At 33.8% G+C, this 19,599-nt stretch overlaps 1 protein-coding gene across 3 annotated transcripts in view; it reads left to right on the top strand.

Moving 5' to 3' along the window:
• The window catches only part of MICU3 (mitochondrial calcium uptake family member 3), a 48,556-nt gene that overhangs the window by 11,788 nt on the left and 17,169 nt on the right, over positions 1-19,599 (top strand). For 2 of the 3 annotated variants that reach the window (XM_050337606.1, XM_050337605.1), the window contains exons 3-9: positions 3,696-3,727; positions 4,485-4,563; positions 6,287-6,334; positions 7,659-7,741; positions 10,698-10,769; positions 12,027-12,065; positions 14,442-14,537. In XM_050337606.1, coding sequence (XP_050193563.1) covers positions 3,696-3,727; positions 4,485-4,563; positions 6,287-6,334; positions 7,659-7,741; positions 10,698-10,769; positions 12,027-12,065; positions 14,442-14,537 — 449 coding nt within the window. The remainder of the gene's footprint in view (positions 1-3,695; positions 3,728-4,484; positions 4,564-6,286; positions 6,335-7,658; positions 7,742-10,697; positions 10,770-12,026; positions 12,066-14,441; positions 14,538-19,599) is intronic. The other variant, XM_050337607.1, reaches the window with a different exon arrangement.

Below are 19,599 nucleotides of genomic sequence, written 5' to 3' on the forward strand. Positions count from 1 at the left end.
TGATTGCTACTAGATCGCAAACATCTGTATGCTATTAGTTTAACTTTCTTCTCTTAAAGGTCACAAACAGCTCAACAGCCATGAAGGACAGCAAGTTAATTTGTGTCATTTCCATGGACACAGTTTCTTTCAGAGCAGGCCAGTATTGCTGTAAACTCTTGCTTCCCTTCTTTATAGTTATTCTATTAACAGGCAACATACAAGTTCTCTAAATAACTTAGGATAACATTTTTTGTGAATGTTGCCATCCAAAATTGTCATCTGCTATCCTGTTGGGGTGTTTTGCCCCACAGAGGTTCTCTAATGATATCAGAGCATTCTAAATAACATGCTTTGACTAAGAGATTCAGTCCCCCAAAGGGATCCACTTTCTACGCTTTAACATTGCAAGAGTTAATACTATGTGTTAATGAAATTAATGAAAAATCAGCTATCAACTTTAGTTCATTTATTGTAAAATCTCTGCTTTAAGTATCAAAGAGTGACTGATTAGTAAGGTGATCCCTTTCTGCTCTAGTTTGATTTCCTGCCCCCCAGGCTTGCAGTGCATTGGTGGCAGCACACATCTTTTGGGGAATGTGAATATCTTTGCTCAGGTGTGACATGTATGATCATTCACCTTAGGTCTTTCTTCATAAAGTCTACACCACAGAGCTTGTATAGAGAACAGCACTAAAACAGTCAGAGGAGAGCTTAAAGCTCTGTGCAGATGTTGGATTTTTTCCCTTTGTTCTCCTAACAGTAATGAAACGAGGAAAGAATTTAGCCATGGCACATCAAAACTTCTGTAACTTTTGAATAAAGATATAATCTCATTATAACAGTGAAGACAGAAGATAGAGCTTAGATGGGGAAAACTTGCAAAACTTTGAAACTCTTACCAGAAAGCAAAATTTTTTTTTTCTTTGCAGTTAAAAGAGGGGAAGTAGATTGATGTGTATTTGTATTAACTCTTGTGATAAGCAATGATTTATATCTACTTCCTCTGCCCAGACCTTCAAGTCTTCCTTTTTCTGTTACTGTGGAGTTGGGTTTCACTGTGTATGGTCATGAAGCATTTGTGCTACATGTACTGGACATCAGTTCAACATTTGGTTTAACTCCATTTTATGACAGTTTGACTGGCTTGACCACACTATATGTATGATTTGCTGTTAAAATTTCCCATGCTAATGAAATTTCTGCTTTCTCCTCTCTCAAAGCAAGTGTTCAGATTTTAAAAACAAAGCCAAATCAAAAAGCACTTAACTCACAAGGACATTCTCTTTATCTCATTGCAAAGGAGAAGAGATCTGGGAGCTGACCAGTCAGGAAGCCTTCTGAGTTCAGTGTAGCAAGCCTTGTTTGTATGAAAATCCTTCCTGTGCATCCAGTTCACCTCTGAGACTGAAAGCAAAACTAACCTGGGTGTCCTTTAGTTTTTAGATTATTATCAGAGATTACATGGCTGACAATTATTTTAAGGGATTGTAACTGTGTGGAAGTGGATGACTTCATTATAGTGGAAGTCATATTGTCTGGGACATTTGGACAGAAGGCTGATAAATAGGAATAAGTGAAATAGATGACTCACAGATTATCACTTCCAGCTTCTCATATCTGACTATGATAATTTTAACTCTTGTACTGCAGCATTGTCAAAGTACTGCTTTGTCTGCTTGAGCAAGTCTTAATTTTCTGTCTTGCTCTATTGAAGGCAGTGTATTTAAGGAAAGTATTTTTCAGAATAAAGTAATACCTTCTACATCTTATTTTGTATTTTTGGGGTCATTGTATAAATAAGTTGCAAGTTGTAAATAATTGGGTCCACTCAGGCTGACATACTAGAGCATCTATATTTTGCATAAGAAAAAAAGAACATACACCTGGGAGGTTTCATGGATGAAGACTGGGAAGGTTTTTGAGTTTTGTCAAAAAAGAAAAAATGCCCTTTGAAGCAGCTAATAGTAGCTCTTTATGTCTGCTTTATAGAAAAGCTAATAATATTAGACCTGAATGAGATTTGTGATGGAGTGAATACGTCTATTGTCATTGATTTACTTTGGAAATCATGTAAGCCCTACAAAAGTCAAGAGGGTGTTCACTTCCTTTTTTGATTAAACACTAACTAATATTATAAGAGTGTATTTTCTCTTATAAAGTGTAGCTTTTTACTCCAGGCAGTTATTATAGAAAATAGAAAATAAATGCTATAATTAACATGCTGCTGTCTTTATGGTGCAGGGTTTCATTTGGGAAAATATAATATTTATAAGAGTCAAGCTTGATACATTTGTATGAGCCAGTTATGAGAAGAGGAAATATATTTTGTTCCCTGTAGTGCTAACTACAGTAATTTTAGCCTTAGCTGTAAGAAGTATGAATATACACATAGATCTTCACTGACTTGTCTAGAAAGAAAATATGTTTATAATGTATGAGACTGGAAAATTATCTGATTGGAAAATTATATATATATATTCTCCAAGATTTTTATGGTAGGCATAAACATAGATGGCAAATGAGGTTGTTTTGGGGGAGTTTATTTAGTTTTCTGACACAAGACTTTTAATTGAATTTTTAAAAATAAGGTGAAAAGAATATGAAAATCTGTTAGCTCGTGTTATGATGTTGTTTGATATAACTCCCCCATAGTTAGTTTGGGATTTGTGGACAGCCTTGGTTACAACGTTTACCAAGATGTAAAATTAAAATTTCAGTCAGTTTTTAACTATAATCTAATAACAGACTTCTAGTAGCTTCTGTATTGTGTTAATTATTTAATGGAGCATGCGAAAGGGATTTCTAATACCATAGCATGTTTTGCTCTATAAAAAGGAGCCTTTACCCACCAAAAATTTATGGATTTGAACACATACAGTGGCTACTTTTTGTACCTTTGTGGATTCTGATATTCACAGAGCCTTTTCTTAATATTTATTGCATCTTGCAAATATTTGTCTTGTGAGAGGGTGGGGATAAACCTCAGGTTTTGAATTCTTGAACAGTTATGGACAACTCTTGTTGAATATGAGTATCTTTCTCTGTGCCTGGAGTTAAAGTGTTAGGAAGAAAGGATCTGGTCAGTCTTACCACTTTTCAGTGCTAATGAGCAGTTCTTAATTAGAAGCCCTCTTCAGCTCTTCTGTTAGAACTTACAGAGAATTGAGCCTGACTGAGGCTGTAAAAGGAAGCATGAATCTGAGTTACTAGGAAGGGCTGAAGAGGGTCTTAGTGCCTGGTGTAGTTTAAAGGACTTCTTTTTTTCTGTGTTTGCTTTATAATGTGTCAGTACTTCCTGAAGCAAGGGCCAGAATCCAGGTCTCCCTACAAACTGCATTGTAATACTGCTGCTACTAAGTAATCATTTCAGAATATTGAAACCTGAAAACAGGAAACCCTTTCTTATTAAATGTTTTAAGAATGTATTTTGGAGGTTGAAAGTCTTTTCTCTCACTGAAGCAGAGTTGGATTAAGAACTATACATCTGAATTGTTTCTTTAAAGTTAGGACTTCAGGTATGTATGAAGCTAATTTTTTTAAAATAACATAAAGAGAATTTTCTTTTTAACCAGGTTGAAGGTTGTACTCATGAAGTAAGGAAAATACTACTTCTTTTTCTTGAAAACACAGTATATATAATGCAGTCTAATTTTTATGACATCACATTGGCAAAATTAAATTCTGTGAGCTCATGACTTTGTCTTTTGTTGCAGGTGCTAAAAAGTGGAGATCCCTTTCAAAGCAGGTGGGCATTAATTCCTGTGTCTCTTATAACCATACATTTTAATAGTTACTTTCATTCATGATGTAAACACAGAGTCACAGGAGAGTTTAGTTTCTTCGTTATTGTCACTTCAGAGTCAGTGGAATCCAGAATCTCTAATATGCTTTAGTAGTTGTGCCTGTTATGTTGTATTTACTGACTTTCTCAAGCCTTTGACAGTTCCTTCATCAGTCCATACCTGACTGCATTTCTTAGTGTAACAGGTATATCCAAAACGGACTGAAATACTTATACCACTCTCTCCCTTTTTGTGGTGTTTAAGTGCCTCTTACCTTTTTTTGTTTTTTATATTTGTATAACTGCAGAAGCATTCTGTTTCCCTGTATTTTAAGTAAAGTACATTCATATTTATGGGTGAAGTTTGCTTTAGTTTGGGTTGAGTGTTTTAAAAAACAGTTGCTTGGGTTTTGTATGAAAACTTCACTGAAATGCAGGGAAACTCATCCTTCACTGAATAGGATCAATGGTGAGTAATTTCAGCCATAAATACATTGCATTCATGCAGATGAGTAATGCTTGCAATAATTGTGTGTGCAGAATTTATATGGTGCTTGACTACTTCCAAAATGATTGTGGTAACTACAGATAAATTAACTGGTAGATTTGCTTGCAGTTTCTTGTCTTTTATATTGATTTCCTAGAATTTACTCATAATCTTTTAACTATTTCATTAATATTGAACTATATGCTTTCATATTTTTTAAATCTTATTTTTTAGGAACTGAATGAGATCCTTATGGAGACACCACCAGTTTGGAAAGGATCATCCAAACTTTTCCGTAATCTTAATGAGAAAGGTGACTGATGAAAACTTATTTTCCTGAACCAAATTATCACTGTATAAATTTGTTGTGGTTAAAGTGAAGTTGTGCACATCTTTGCACTGTATTTCCACGTATTCCTTTGCTCTAGGCTGCTTTCTATATAGTCCTAACATCTGACTTTTGAAATATCAATTGCATAAGAATTCAGCCTCAGCGTCTGTTAAATCAGTACATTATCAACTTTAAAAAAACATGTCTGGATGTTGCTTGTGAAGTCTGTAATAAAATGTCTGCAACATACACAGCTTTGATTCAACAGTATCTTATTCCAGTTTTCTGCCAGAGAAGTTCTCCAGAAGTTGATGGAATTAGGAGGACTCAAAACTGTCATAATAAGCTGGTAAAATTAGTAATAAACTGTAGCATAGTTAGCTATCTTTTCAGCATGCTTTCTGAAAAAGTGAGTTCTGTTGTCCAGTTTTATACATAATATACGAAAATATGATGGGTCTTAGGACTGATAAGGTCATTCAGTAAGCCAGTGAAAGGAATGGGAATATAATTCAGTCTCCTTAATTCTAATTTAGGTTTTATTTTTTTATTTATTACTTTACTCATTTTATTTAAAACATGCACATATGAAGCAAGTAGCAAAAGCCTATGTCCATTTATCTTCCCATGGATTTATTCAGATGAGCCACACGGATTTATGCCTGTTGTCCTTAAGTTTTATTATGTTTAACCCTCCAGTGCCCTCCTTCTCTTCTTTCTGATCTTAGTGTAAGCTTTTCTTCCCTTCAATCATCATTTCAGTGCTTCTCTCCCATAACACTCAGAGCAATCAAACAGAACTCTCTCTCTGCAGCTACAATACACCAGTACAAACAAAAGGAGAGAATGCTTTCAAGGCCTTTTGTATTGCTTTCTTCATACTGTGATGGACTACTTGACAATTGCCCTTTCTTCCTCTGTTTTACAACAAAGAAGGTGTCATCAAAAAGCCCAAAATACATATTTACATTTATTGACTTGTCATTAAAGAACGTTTTACATCACTGAATGAGAACCTTTGAGGTATCTGATTTCTTGATAGCAGGTCTTTGAAAACTAATTTCTGCAAGCTGCTGTATAAAATCAAGAGGATAAAGCATAAGAGAGTGTGCTACTTAAATATCTTTATTTAATCTTTGCTAATCTACAGTGTGGAGCTATGTGTAAAATGAGGAAAAGAATAGGTGATATTAAAAATACTTAGTAACTTTCCTAGCTAGATCTAGTAGTAGTAATAAAATCTTGATTGTGAAGACTTAAATTTGCTCTTGGATCAAAAGACGGGAAATGAAGTGCATATATATAAAATATAATATTTTTATATATATATAAATATATATATTATATAATATTATATATAAATATACATATTATATATTATATATATGTATATTAGCTTTTAAGAATCTATCCAGCCTCTGTTTAATGAGCCATTCTCCACCGACTGTAGTTGTTTATTTGCCATATTTAATGTACTCCTCCCCTGAAATACTAAAAACAAACAAAAACTCCACACTCTAGATCAATATTTTAGACAAATAACTCATTTAACAGGTTGAATACAGTTATATGCACACAAGTATGAAAATGCATAGACACGCAAACAAAAATTCTCCTTATACATGGATTTAATGGTTTCAAGTTTAGGATGTGAAGATAAAGTGAAACTAATATGACAAAACTTTTTTTTTTTTTTTGTCTTCAGGTGTGATATCTTACACAGAATATTTATTCCTCTTATGTATTTTAACAAGTAAGTATTTTTGGAAAAAAAATCCCAAAAGATTCCTTACAAATTTCTATGGTCTGAATGTGTTGCTGTATGTTAAAATATTCTTACCCTTCCTGCATATTGAAAAAACTATCTCATACATCTCTATGTCCATTTGAACCTCTTTTGTCCTAGTGGAATCTTGTGGTATGTTTATTTAAACGTTGAGGAAGCCGAGCTATACACTTCAGCTGAAGCCCAGTTAAGAGCTTAAGTTTATTTTCTTGTTTGAAATTCCTACAAAATTTCAAGCTAAATTTGCTGACATTCATGAGGGACACTGAATATAGGGAGCAGAGAAGGATACCCATTATTACTTGTCTCTTTCACCTATTGGTGCCTGATAGGTGACATCAATGAGACAACAATAAAATATAAAGTATTTATGTTAGAAAACACTAACAAAATTGAATAATTATGCTTTTATCACCCATAAAACCGACTTAGAATAGAGTTAGACTGAACTGAACCTGATAGAGACTTTGTTTTGATGTTTTGAGATGTGTTTTTTGGGAAGGAGCTAAGAGTTTTATTTGTCTTTTATTTGTATGTAAATAAACCATTTCTGTTGGATTCATTAGTGGGTATTTATCAGACGTGATCTGGATTCCTGTTATGAATCAGAGCAGGAGCTTGACCCTGAACTCTTACTGTCTCCAGCTCCAACTCAGTGGATGTTCTTCTGTTACTTCTTTGTTACCTGGGTTAACTTTTGGCCATAAATCATCCGTATTTTAGATCTCTTGAGTATCACCAAAATGTTGGCTAAAGGCTTCACTTCCCGTTACCTTCCAAGTCCCCATGTTTCTAACATTCTAAAATTCTAACCTGGTCTCAAACGTCAATGGCTCTAAGCATGTAAACAAGAAGATGCTGTATGTCTTTCTGTATAGCATTTATTTTGATCAGAAGTTGTTCCATCCTGTAACTTTTTTGCAAGATCTTTAAAAGTGTCTTTTAGAACACTGTGTTTTCATAGGAAATGTATTTTCTACAAATCTGGTTTTGTAACATAAAATGGATTCTGCCTATGGACACTCTTAACTACCTAACCAGCCATTACTGTGAGATATTATTCTTGGATATTTCATGTTCTATTTCTACTTTTGTGAGCATTCCTTCTGTTGGCATAACATGGGTAATACTATTTTACAGATGTTACGATCTGCATTTACTATGTACACAAATGTACTGATGTAGATTAGTTGAGGGTATGGCTTTTATAAATGGACATTGAATATTGAATAATTTCTTGGGGTTTTATATTTGCTTTCTTTCAAATAATTGAATGGGATTTTTTTGGCAGAGCCACATGCAGGTTTTAGAATTGCTTTCAACATGTTTGATACGGATGGCAATGAGATGGTGGACAAAAAGGAATTCTTAGTGGTACGTATATTTCCAGGTTTTGAAGTAATCTTGAAACTAATGTGATGATGTCAATAGTTATGAGCCTACAAGCTATTTTTCACTGAGTGCAGTTGTTTATTTGCCTTATTTAATATGCATGGTTATTATAGTGTAAATTGAAGAGTAGCTCCTTCTTACAGTGCATGAATGTGTTGTATATAATGATTTTTGAAGCTTAATTCCAGTTTTTATTCTGTATCTTTTTAATTGCTACTACATTCACATATAGTTAGGCTATTAAAGTAATATAGCTATATCAATTGTCAGCAGAGTTACTTAATTGCTATAATCATAAGAGACTTGCAAAAGACTCTTTTCCTGGGAGACCACTTCCCTTTGCCAGTCATTCTGCTGATAATTGCAAGTAACCTGAAAATACTGACTGACATAAGGGGACACTATCACCTGCTTTGGACAAGATTTATAATTAAATAAAACATACTATACATATATCTAATTCAGTTTCTCTAGAAATTAACATCTAAAATTTTGTGGTTAGTGGTGTAAACTTCACAAGACCTTTATTTTCTACTGAACAAGTACAGATGATTAATAAAATATATATAAGAATTGAATCAGATGCTTGTAAAAAAAGGCATTTGCAGAATACATAAATTTTTTCTTCACAGAGTTTTGTGTAGGTGAGCTTATAAATAAATGCAGTAAATACACATGAGAAATAGCCTTTGAACTCTGTCCAGCATTTGGAAAGTATTAATCCGTAGATTACAGGCAACTATCAACACAAAATTGGAAGTACAATTAATACTATTCAGTTTTGCAAATAAAGAGACTTTGAAGAGCTTTGTTTTGGGATCACATGTTGGGTGATTCTTGAGGAGAATAGTATGTGTAGTGAAGAGTTAAAAAATGCTTAATTTTTCTGATAAAAGCTTTAGTGTTTTTGTAAACTAAGTCCATGGTGTTTGTGCTTCCCTTTTTGCTTATGTAATAGTGGTGAGGTCAGGGAACAGACGGATTGTGTTGCCTTGTTAGAGGAGATCCTGTTTTTGCTGGCTTCAGCAGTCAGTCCCATTATCCTGTTTCAAACAGTGTTCCTATGAAAGTACTCCCAGACCCTTTTTGAATTCACTTTTTTACTCACTGGTATCCTATAGCAGCCTTTCTGAACAAAAGATCCATTTCTAGAAGTTTAGCAAGTGCTTTAATGATGTATGCAACAGGATCCTACTCCCTTTGCCTCTGTGGCAGGGAAAATCCAAGGATGCATTGCTTTTTACCAGTCTTTTTTGGTTTTTCAATTACTGCCACTCTTCGTTCCTGCTTGATGGCTTGTCTCTTCACTTTTCATAAGGGACTTTCTTTCTACTTCTCTCTCTTCATGTAACTCTTTTCTTTCCATTGTTCTGAGTTGCAAACTGTGTAATACTCTAGGCCATGCAGGTAGATGTCCTGTCATGACTCTTTCCTTGTCAACATAAATTACAGTTATTTGGGCCTGTAGCTTTGCTAAAAATTAGAAAAAAAAAAAATCAAGGTCTATAAGTTGATCCATACTCAGAAATAGGCATAGTGACACACAAAATATTCTTGTCTATATTTGCCTTATAGGAAATTCCAGAACACTGTAGTCAATTTTCTTAATTCGTAAAATGTTTTTTATAAATGTGTTTTGCTACTTAATTACTAAACACCGAATTCTTTTGTTTCAATATTGTCATACCCCTGCAGTAAAGCTTGCTGATCCCCTTGTCCTAGGCATCTGCCTTCTCTGAAATAGTGATATCCTGAAATTTAGTTTGGAACATTTCCTTGCAAAATTTATCACACACACTTTATGTTTCACATTCCTATCCCTGGGGAGTTGTGTGGATGCCATTACAGTATCAGGTTTTATCAGACTCTTGGTAGGTAAAATCGGGTCTTTGAAAGGACTGCCACAATTGTGTCTGTATGCCGTGGTGTTTGGTTCTGAAAATACCATATTCCAGATAGGATGAATTTGTCAGCTGCAGTATTTATTCTTTTTCCAGCTCACTTAGAGGATAACAAATGCTACAAGTGACAGTACAATATTTTCACTTGCAATATTTTCACTGAAGTTGACTGGTAGAGATCTAGATGATGTCATAGTTAATACTACATTCTCTTGCTATGAAGAATAAACACACTTTTTTCTAATGGTTTGGGAATATTAATAGGTATTGCAGTAAATTAAAAGATCTAAATAAACCAGATACTTACAAAGTAAGTACTGGTAAGTACAAACCAGTTCATACTCTGAAGATTTTACAAAAATAAATATCCTCAAGAATCTATGTTTGAAATCTTGTATTTGAGGTTTTCTCAGAAGTCGTGTTTAAAGCTCTTAATGTTGAGATAGTTGTGAAAGGGGTATTTTACAAGACCTGAAGGTATTCTTTGAACAGACTTGAAAAAAGAAGGGTACTTGATAAATTACTCTTGAGTAGTAGTCTGTTGCTGCTGAAGGGGAATGTTTCACCCTCACCAGGTGTTTCTACCCCTCCCTTGTGCCAGCAGGAGTTAAGAACTGATCAGGTTGGAAACTAACAGTTTGAAAAAAAGATTGATCCAGCTGACTGCGTAAGCACAGAGATACTAATTAGTACCCAACAAGAAAGAACATGCCTTGAGGTGGTAAAAAAGGCTGGAACTCCCCCTTTTTATATAGGTCAGATTGGCTAAATAGGATGTTCTTAATATTGTGCTCCCAAGTAGAATCATTAGCCTTACTTTGTGGAAAAAAATATTTCCTTTTTCCTTTCTGTGGGATGGTTTAAGTCACAGAAATAATATAAAGGCATGACTATGAACAATAAAGCATCATTGAAACACTGATATTTTAGTAAAGAGCTACATTTTAATCCTGTTTGTAGTTACCTTGTGATGAAAGGTTGTTATGCATGCAGTATAGCCTGAACACTAAATAGGAATAAAATGGTTTGTTTTTTAGCTCCAAGAGATCTTCAGGAAAAAAAATGAGAAGAGAGAAAAACGAGGAGATGAAGAAAAACGTGCAATGCTGGTAAGTAAAATCAGAATAGTTGCATTTGGGAGTTGGTTTGCTTTCTTCTATGTAGGACAAAATTGTGTGTGTATCTATTTCACTAATCACTAGATTTTTTAAACACTAAATTCATATTGTTAAAAGAATATGCATAACCCTATATATAGAAAAAAACCGTTTATCCTAAACTGCAGTTGCTGAAAAATAAAAGTAAGTGGCTTATATAAAGGAAAAAATAGTGTTTAAATATGTTTATGACATATTACAACAGTACTATTGATTCCATTTGGAGTCTTTAAATCTAGGGAAAAGTGAATAGTAATGACCAGTGAGAGAGCTTGGTGGCAAGACCAAGACTCTTGCTTTCATAACTAACTAAAGCTTTTCATGTAGATGTACTGATCCTGATGCTTGTTATCAATAGAGTAGTTTTAAAGTAGATTATGAAATACTACAAGTGAACTTAGATTTTATTTTCAAATTTAAGTCTTTACTAAATAAGCCTTATGACCAATGCAAAATATTTTTGGTTGTATATATTAATCTGAATAGATTTTTATGGAATATTGCATACTCACATGATGTCAAATTTGCATTTCTTATGGACATAAGAAAGGTAAGTCAGAAATAAATGAGTCTGCGGTAGCAGTAGCAGATACTTATTTTACTGCTGGAAAAGTGAAAATTGGGCACGAATGTCTGTCAAGCCCACAGCAGAACAAACTACATTCATTTGCAATTTGCATATTTATGGAAAAAAATGTTACTATAAGAAACATTTTGACACATGCACAGAACTTCTCACAGTATCCATTATCCTTTTGCGACTGTAGATGCTTGATCTCAATTCTTTGTCCCTGAAATCAGTAAGAATTTTGAATTTTTTTAAACCTTCCCACCCAGAGAGACCTATCCTGCTCAGCTTTTCAAGTGCTGGGTCAGTTGTTGCATCTCTGACATGCTGTTTATTTTGAACAAAGGAAATTTACACACAAAGGAAGAGCTTTTGGAAAACAAAGATTTTGAAATTGCATGTTTCTCCTGAGAGTAATTTCTACAAATCCATACTTCTCTTGTGAAAATTTTTAGCATGAGATTGAAAATAAACCATTTTTTCTTCACTGTCATTTTGAAAACAAAAAACCAAAAAGACTAGTAGTATAGAAAGTAAAGATTTGCTTGTTTTAACCTATTTTGTTGTCTTTTTTGTCTCCCTTCTTTTGTCTTCATTCTGACATGTGATACTTGGCTTGGCCCATTTTCGCTGTATGTCAGCGTCTTCAACTTTATGGATATCAAACTTCTACTAACAGTGTATGTACTCTAATTATTTTCAATTGATGCAGTCTTCACCAGTGAGATAAAATAATATGCTATAAGAAAAGTTACTGTATTTATCTTTTTCATGATGTAAATTACTTCTGCTAATCTGTAAAAATGTGAGGCATCTTTACTTGTGTAAGAGATTGTGCATGCTCATTGCACACATTCTGAACAGGCAAGCCTACCAGGAGGAAAGGCTGTTCTCTTTATTTATATATGAAGGAAACAATATTTTTAAGGGAAAGTTAAAAATACATTTTAATAAATTATAGACTTGTTTTGAATTAATGTATGTAAATTAAGTCATCCTGCATGAGTCATTTGATCTAGTTCTTGTTTCCTTATGTATAATGAGAAGTAATAATTAGTCAAATGAATCCTTTACCTCTTTGTTTCCCCCAAAAAGGGAACCTGAAGAGAGCTCTCCTGGTTTTGTGCTTCACTTACAGAACAAATACGTGGATTATACAGAAAATAGTCCCTGTATTATGTAGGTGACAGTAAACTTCTTTTCAATAATTTCTGAGAGGTGGGAGAGAGAATCAGCACAAGAGAGATCTAGGATTTTAATGTCTTCATCTTGACCTCATAAATTTTTGGATCATGGCAGACGTAAAACTGTTTAAAAAAAACCCAGATTGATTTGCTGTTTAAATAGAAGAATTGATCTTGTTTTGGTATGATTATTGTGATATTCAAAGTGAGAGGATGCAATCTATGGAAATTAGATGACTAGTGAAATTCCAGTTCTAAAATTTGTTTCTTTATACAATTACAGGAATGTGCAGATTCATTTCCTGTGAAGTTGGCACGTACAATTTGGGCAATATGCAGGAATTAAGTCTGTTGAATTAAAAGATGCAATTGACAGGACGTTGTGAGAAAAATGTAATAGAATACGTAAGGCGTTATGATTCAATGGATTTCAGATCAGTCTTTACTGCAGTGAAACATTCTGTACAGTGGTTAACATATTCTGCTGCTGCTGCCTATTTCAAACTGAAACCAAACTAGTTAGGCATTCTACTCATACAATAATTTTCAGCTTCATTAAAAATCCTCCTTCTAGACTCCAGCCATGTCCAAACACTTTATCAAGATGATGTTCAGGTGTTTTCCATCTTTCTTTTGCCTTCCTACTATCTGAATGGAGATCTCCATGCTAAGGAAGCTCAGGTGTATAGGAATTCACAGTATCCCATAAATCCCTCACCCCCAAAATTGATATTTTTGGGTCTTCTATTTCTCCTACTGAAACAAGAAGTGTAGCAGCCTTTTCAGTTTCCCTTGATGTCCAGTGGATTTGAAGATCCTCAGGACCAAGGAGATGCAACCCTAAAATTCGGGGATAGTCCAGGATGCTGTGTTGGGCCCTTCTCACTTTGTTTTATGAAATAATTCTAATTTTTTGAAAAGTGTTATGGTCTATAGACTATAGAAAGCATTGAGTGGTGTTTTAAATGGGTTAAATATTTTAGTATTTTCATTTGCAAATTCTTTCCAGCCATGTTCTGGTGCATACTGCATTTGTGTCTAAGACTGCTTCAGCATGTATTGCATGAGTGCTTTCACTGACCAAATGCCAACCAGAACATGATAATTATGATGAGATGCATGTAATGAAAATAAAATGTGCACACCCAGAAGTACTAATTCCATTGACTAAAGTAAATCTCCAGTAAGAGAACAAATTCAGTGAATATTTAAGATAGATAATTACAGAATTGTATGCATGAAAGAATAAGGTGCTGTTCATTCACTGGACAAGGTAAGTTTGATCATCAGATGTGCACAGTGTTTTCCAGACAAGTATATTACTGTTGAAGTTGAACCTTAATAGGCTTATTAGTTGAACTTACTGCCTTTCTTTTTAGTGCAAGGATGTCATCCTGATTATTGGATGAAATTATTTTTATATAACTAGTTGTATGGTGATATTTATAATTTGATCAACGATAAAACACATTTCTTATAAGTTATAAATTATTACTTTTTTGGCAAAATATAATTACTAGAAAAAACAACAGCAAAATGCTGAGTTTAAATGGGCATTTTCACTTTTAATAAGTATACTTTTAATTACTATATTAATAACTATTTGCACTTTATGTTTTCTCTAATTTATTTTGCTTGGGAAAGTGGAATCTGGTGATACTTTCGGCACCACCAATAGTATTAAGCAAGTAGCTGTAATAGGCCAGTGTTCCTTTCATTTGTAGAGTGTTATCTAACTGGATTGAAATTTCTGTTTAAAGCAAGGAAACCAAACCATGCTTTTGAAGATCAGTTGGAAAATATTTTAAAGTTTATAAGTGGTTTTTCTATTGTTCTTTGTTTTTCAAACAATTGTGCTTCTTGAAACTGCAGGTTCTTAAAACTGAAGGAGAGGACCTTGTCCCCCGAAGCTACTGGGATACTTTGAGACGTAGCACAAGCCAAGCACTCTTTTCAGACCTTGCAGAGGTATAAGACAGCCTCTGTCTCTGGTCCATAAACAGACTGCTATTTTATTTATTTATTTCTGTTCTGAATATTTTCCTATTTTATGCACCTTTATTTCTTCTCTTCCTTTTAATTACTTTTTTTTTTTTAAACCTGAAAGTTCTCAGATAAAAGGCATTTGGTTCTCTGCAGTTCAATAACTGAAAGTTGTAATTTCCAGGAAAAAGCAAATTTACCTTTTGAAAGAGTTGGGAGATCAAGTCCTCTTCAGTCCTCACTATAAGAAGCATTTTCTAACACTAATAGTGATGGTATTTCACAGTTGGAGAAGTAATTCCATAAACTTTTGTCGTTTAGACTTGGTCTAGTGATATGACAACTTTAATGAGAGTTGTGGCACTTTAAGCTTTATGTCCTTAATGCACTTTTTATGTTATCTTGGCCTATCTTCACAAAAAGTATTATGGAAAGATTTTTTTAATTATTGGAGAAAACCAGGAATGTTTTAAGGTAACCAAAACATTAGTCAGTCTTTTTTAACGTTACACAATCATTATGGAGGTCTACAAATATCACTGAGATGTGAAATTAATTTCCATACTGATTAAAATTCTAATAATTAATGTTTCATGGTCTGCTTTCAGATAATTGGGTAAGACATTCATTTGTATCAGTGATTTCAGAGGGTCAGAAAACTAGATCATTTAGGCTTTTCTGTGCCCCATGCAGTGAGAGTGACTTCTCTACTGGTTGTGGCATTAAAGGACATACATTAGCTCCCCAAGGACCGGTCTCTAAGTCCCATGTTTCCTAAGCAGGATCATAATGAGAAAAGAACCAGGAACTGAAACAGACCTCCAGGGTAAAAGAGTCTTTTTCTTTGGTTCGTAAGCAATGTGTGCTTCATATTAGAAGTAATTAGTGTTTTGTCCCCGCTGTTCCTCTGCAGAAACTACTGAATAACCTGAGGACTTTAATGGACTTATTTCTAATTTCCAGGCTAAATTTACTGATAGTCCCTTTATACCAGTCTGTTGTTCCTTAATTTTCATAGGGTTTTTTCTTTTTTAGTGTTAATCTTCTTACTCATAGTTGTGTTTATAAATGTAGTAAGATCCCTCAGTTTTAATTATCATAAACCAAACAAGGTACTTGATTTTTCTCTTAAAGTAAAACCTACACTTCCCAGGTGTCAAATAGGCCTTTTCTGTATTTCTCTCTGCTTGCATTCATTTGCCCTTGAACAAAACAAAATGTAGTTTACAGAATTGAGTTTTATAACAATATTTATACCAATATCCATGGTAATAACACATACATAGTAATCTTGCAATAAATCAGTTTACCCTGCCTTCCTTTCCTTGGTTTTACATTGATGAGCTCCTGAACTGTTAGTCCAGTTATTAGTCTTTGTTTATTCCACCAAATTTTAAAACCCAGAATATCAGTGCTCTTGTCCAGTCAGCTGAGGGAGACAGAGGGGAGAGAAGGCTGCTCTTTTCATTGACCATTTACGAATTCAGTCCCAAGTATAGATGGATTTACATTTGGTAATCTCTACATGCATTTAATTTGAAGAGAGAAGTTTTTTAATACCTGATGCCTCAGACTAATATTTATAACTACAGTGTATGGAAGCTTAGCAGCAGCTATGCTCAGCATCGATTTCAAGTCTCTGTAAAGTGCATATAAAGCCTCTTTGCTCACTTGTAAATCATTTTATGAAGAAAAAACATGTTCTGCATTTTCTTCACTGACGATTTCCCACTTCTCACCATATTCATCTTTATGTCGTTTGGTTTAATTTTGAGCCAGCTGACTGTCATCCATATCTGTCATTCTTATCTCTGACACCCAGGTACTCTGAATAATACTATAGCTGTTTGTAGTAAGAAAGTGGCATAAAGCTTGGTGACACTTGAGTCTGTGTTGTTTCACAGGCTTTTGAGAAGGATATGTGTAAGCTGAAAAAGAGGGTAAATAAAGTTTGTTGCTGTGGGAAACAACTGGAAATGTCTCTTTGTGGAGAAAAGTTACTCATCACTTGTAGTGTCTTTCCAGGACAGTGTGCAATAATGTTTCTGCTCTTACTGATTTAGTAACTACACCATCCTGTTGGAATGTGCCACTTAGCACTGAATTCAGTTTTTGGGTTTATTCCTGAATTACTAAGTGAAACTGAAAATCAGTTTGTCATTATTTGTCACTATTGAAAAATCAAGAATTTGCAGTAAGAAAGCTCTTATTAAATAATATGCATAATTATCAGAATATGTTGCTACAAGTGGAATTAATGCTCATAAGTGTTACCTACTTTTATTCAGCCCTCTTTAATCACAAGCTTGAAATTAACTTTTCAGAATATCAAATAAATAGATTTAATGCACTTCAGGTTAGGAAATCATAGAATCAGATGGGTTGGAAAAGACCTCTGAGATCATCAAGTCCAACCCTTGATCCACTACCCCCATGGTTACTAGACCATGTAAGTTCAGAAGAAAAGGTGTTGCCATTATGCAGCAAGCCAATAATGTGATTGAAACACTTGTCTCCTGTTTGTCTCTTTACCTGTGTTTGTATTACAGTTAGTGTAAAGGTAAAAACAAATCAGCAGGATTTTATTCTCATTTAAATGACTGCAAAATGTATTTGATCAAAATTGAGGCTCATATTTGTGTACATGGAAACAGGTGTGGTCATTAAATTTTCACTGATCTAAAGTAAAAAAATTGTTTTATCAGGAACAGTAAACAGTAGCTTTAAATGATTAAGGCTTTGGGTTTTATCCTTAACCACGTAAGAGAGAGAATTTATTTAATGCTCTCAGTGGTGCACAGGAACACTTTTCAGTTGCCTGCAATTCTGCAGAGAAGCATACTGGGTTGAGTTTCTGCAGTGACGTTTTTGTTTGGGTTTTTTTCATTTAGTGAGGCCAACCAAATGGGAACTGTGAAAAGACTTACAGATTGTATTTTTTTTAAATGGTTCTTTAGATATGGGCGAATGCAACCTAAGTCTAAGGTTTTGAAATGTTTTTGCAAGATGAAAGGCTGTAATTTAACATTTGATATCTTTTCAGTGTACTTGAGGGAAATTGTTTGAATGTGCTTAGGGATTTAATTGCTTAAAAGACATAAGAAATCAGGGTATCTGCATTTCAGTATATTGTGTCCTGTAGTGGAGGATAACAATATTAAAAGACAAATAGTGATTACTTTTCTGAATTAGTTTGCTCACTTGAAGAGCAGAGCTGTCTTAATTGAAGGGCATGAAATATCTCTCTACCTCTATATACACTGTCATCTTATTTCTCCCTGGAGAAGAATATGAGAATAAAGAGGAAGGTAGGGTACATGAAATACAATCTTGAGAATCCTAAACTGATTATACTAAAGAACAGAAAAGTCTCTCTCATTTCTTTAGATCTTGGATGGTGAAAGGAAAGGATTTGTGTTGTTACTGCCTCATGTTTTCCCTTGTTGTTGATACACAAATACTCTTAATGGATATGGCATTTTACTTTTTTTACAAGTCAGTATGTAAATTGGAAATTAATATAGTATAGTTCAGAGATTGCAGATATGAAATGGTTTTTCATGATGTTGAACTATTCCATATTGTTCAAAATTTCTTCCTGATTTCTTCACTGGGAAGTGGAATTTCTCTGTCTTATAAATTTATAGCCTGTTCAGTCATGAAATAAAATCAAACTTATAGGACTCCGAGTGCAGCTTACAGGTTTATACATGCAGATCTTTATAAAGAGTTTTCTATACTTATGGTAAATCTCATAGGTTTAAAATCTGCCATTACGGTGATTAAAAGTACTAAAAAATTAGTACTTTTACATCTCCCAAATACTTACTGTGTTCCTTTACTGTGCATTCTGTTTTATACTGTAACACTAGAGTCAGCAGAAAAACTTCCTGATGGGTGGTAGCTTGCCTAGGAAGAGCAGAAACTACTGTTTCCCACTCTTTGCTTTTCATAAAATCTTGTCTTTGTAAGAAAAATGAGAGCTTAGACAAAAGTTTCTCTCTAAACAGGTGCAGTAAGGAGACTAAATACATTACTTTTTGTATTTCAAATGTTGGCAAGATGCCCATTAATTCCAGAAGGACACTGCCATGTTGGAATACTATGGCTTATTTAAGAGCCTTTTATTACTGAATTATTCTTCTAGCTCTTCTATGTAGCAAGAGTTTCTTTGTAAAAGAAGTAAAATCAATGCGTGTACACAATAGTTTAGGGCAATCAATGAATATGTAGTGGAAAAAATGGAATGCTGTGCAATCACTATACACAGATGATAGTTACTTCTGTCTGTTTTGTTCTGTTTTACTTTTCTGTTTTGTGTAAACTTCTGTTTACAACTCTTGCTATTACAAATGGTCAAAATCAGTTGACTTTCTGTTCCAATTCTGGCCTTCAAAGTTTTCTGTTATTAAGGAAAAAGTATTAATACATGTTCAGAAATTCCTGTTCTATGCAGAGAGCACATTATCTGCAGATGTGGAACATTCTTAAGAGAATGACTCAAAATATTACTTCATTATTTCAAAATATCTTATGACTCTGTGTTTTTTAAATATGTTTGGACAATAAAATTTAAACTGTAGTATAATGTATATGTAATTGATGTGAGTGGTTTTGGAATGCAGTCCCATACTTAATATTGAAATATGAGTATATGACGTAATGTCCCTTAAGTTCTTTGTAGTTGTATAGGAGAAAGGAAAGGAGATTGTGTACAAAGGAAATTATGTTTATTGTTTACCTCAGCTGACAATCATTTTTTTTTTCATGAGTTTCTGGCTTTATTTATCATGCTTTGCCCCTTTCATTGCAGTTTCCATGATACTATTTTGCTTGTTTAAGTATTTTTTACTAAATGCAATTAACAGGTAACACCACTTTTGTGTGAAAATTGCATGGCAAAGTTAATGTAATGGATTTTAATACTAAAACCTTTAATACGATGAACATAAAATACAAAATCTTTCAGTAGAAAGGTTTATTGTGATAGGCATTCTCAGATTATACTTCTGTATCTGATCTAATCATGGCCTTTAATTTTTTTCTT

Source organism: Myiozetetes cayanensis, unplaced genomic scaffold, assembly GCF_022539395.1.
Source record: "Myiozetetes cayanensis isolate MyiCay16 unplaced genomic scaffold, myiCay2020 scf7, whole genome shotgun sequence".
Lineage (NCBI taxonomy): Eukaryota > Metazoa > Chordata > Aves > Passeriformes > Tyrannidae > Myiozetetes > Myiozetetes cayanensis.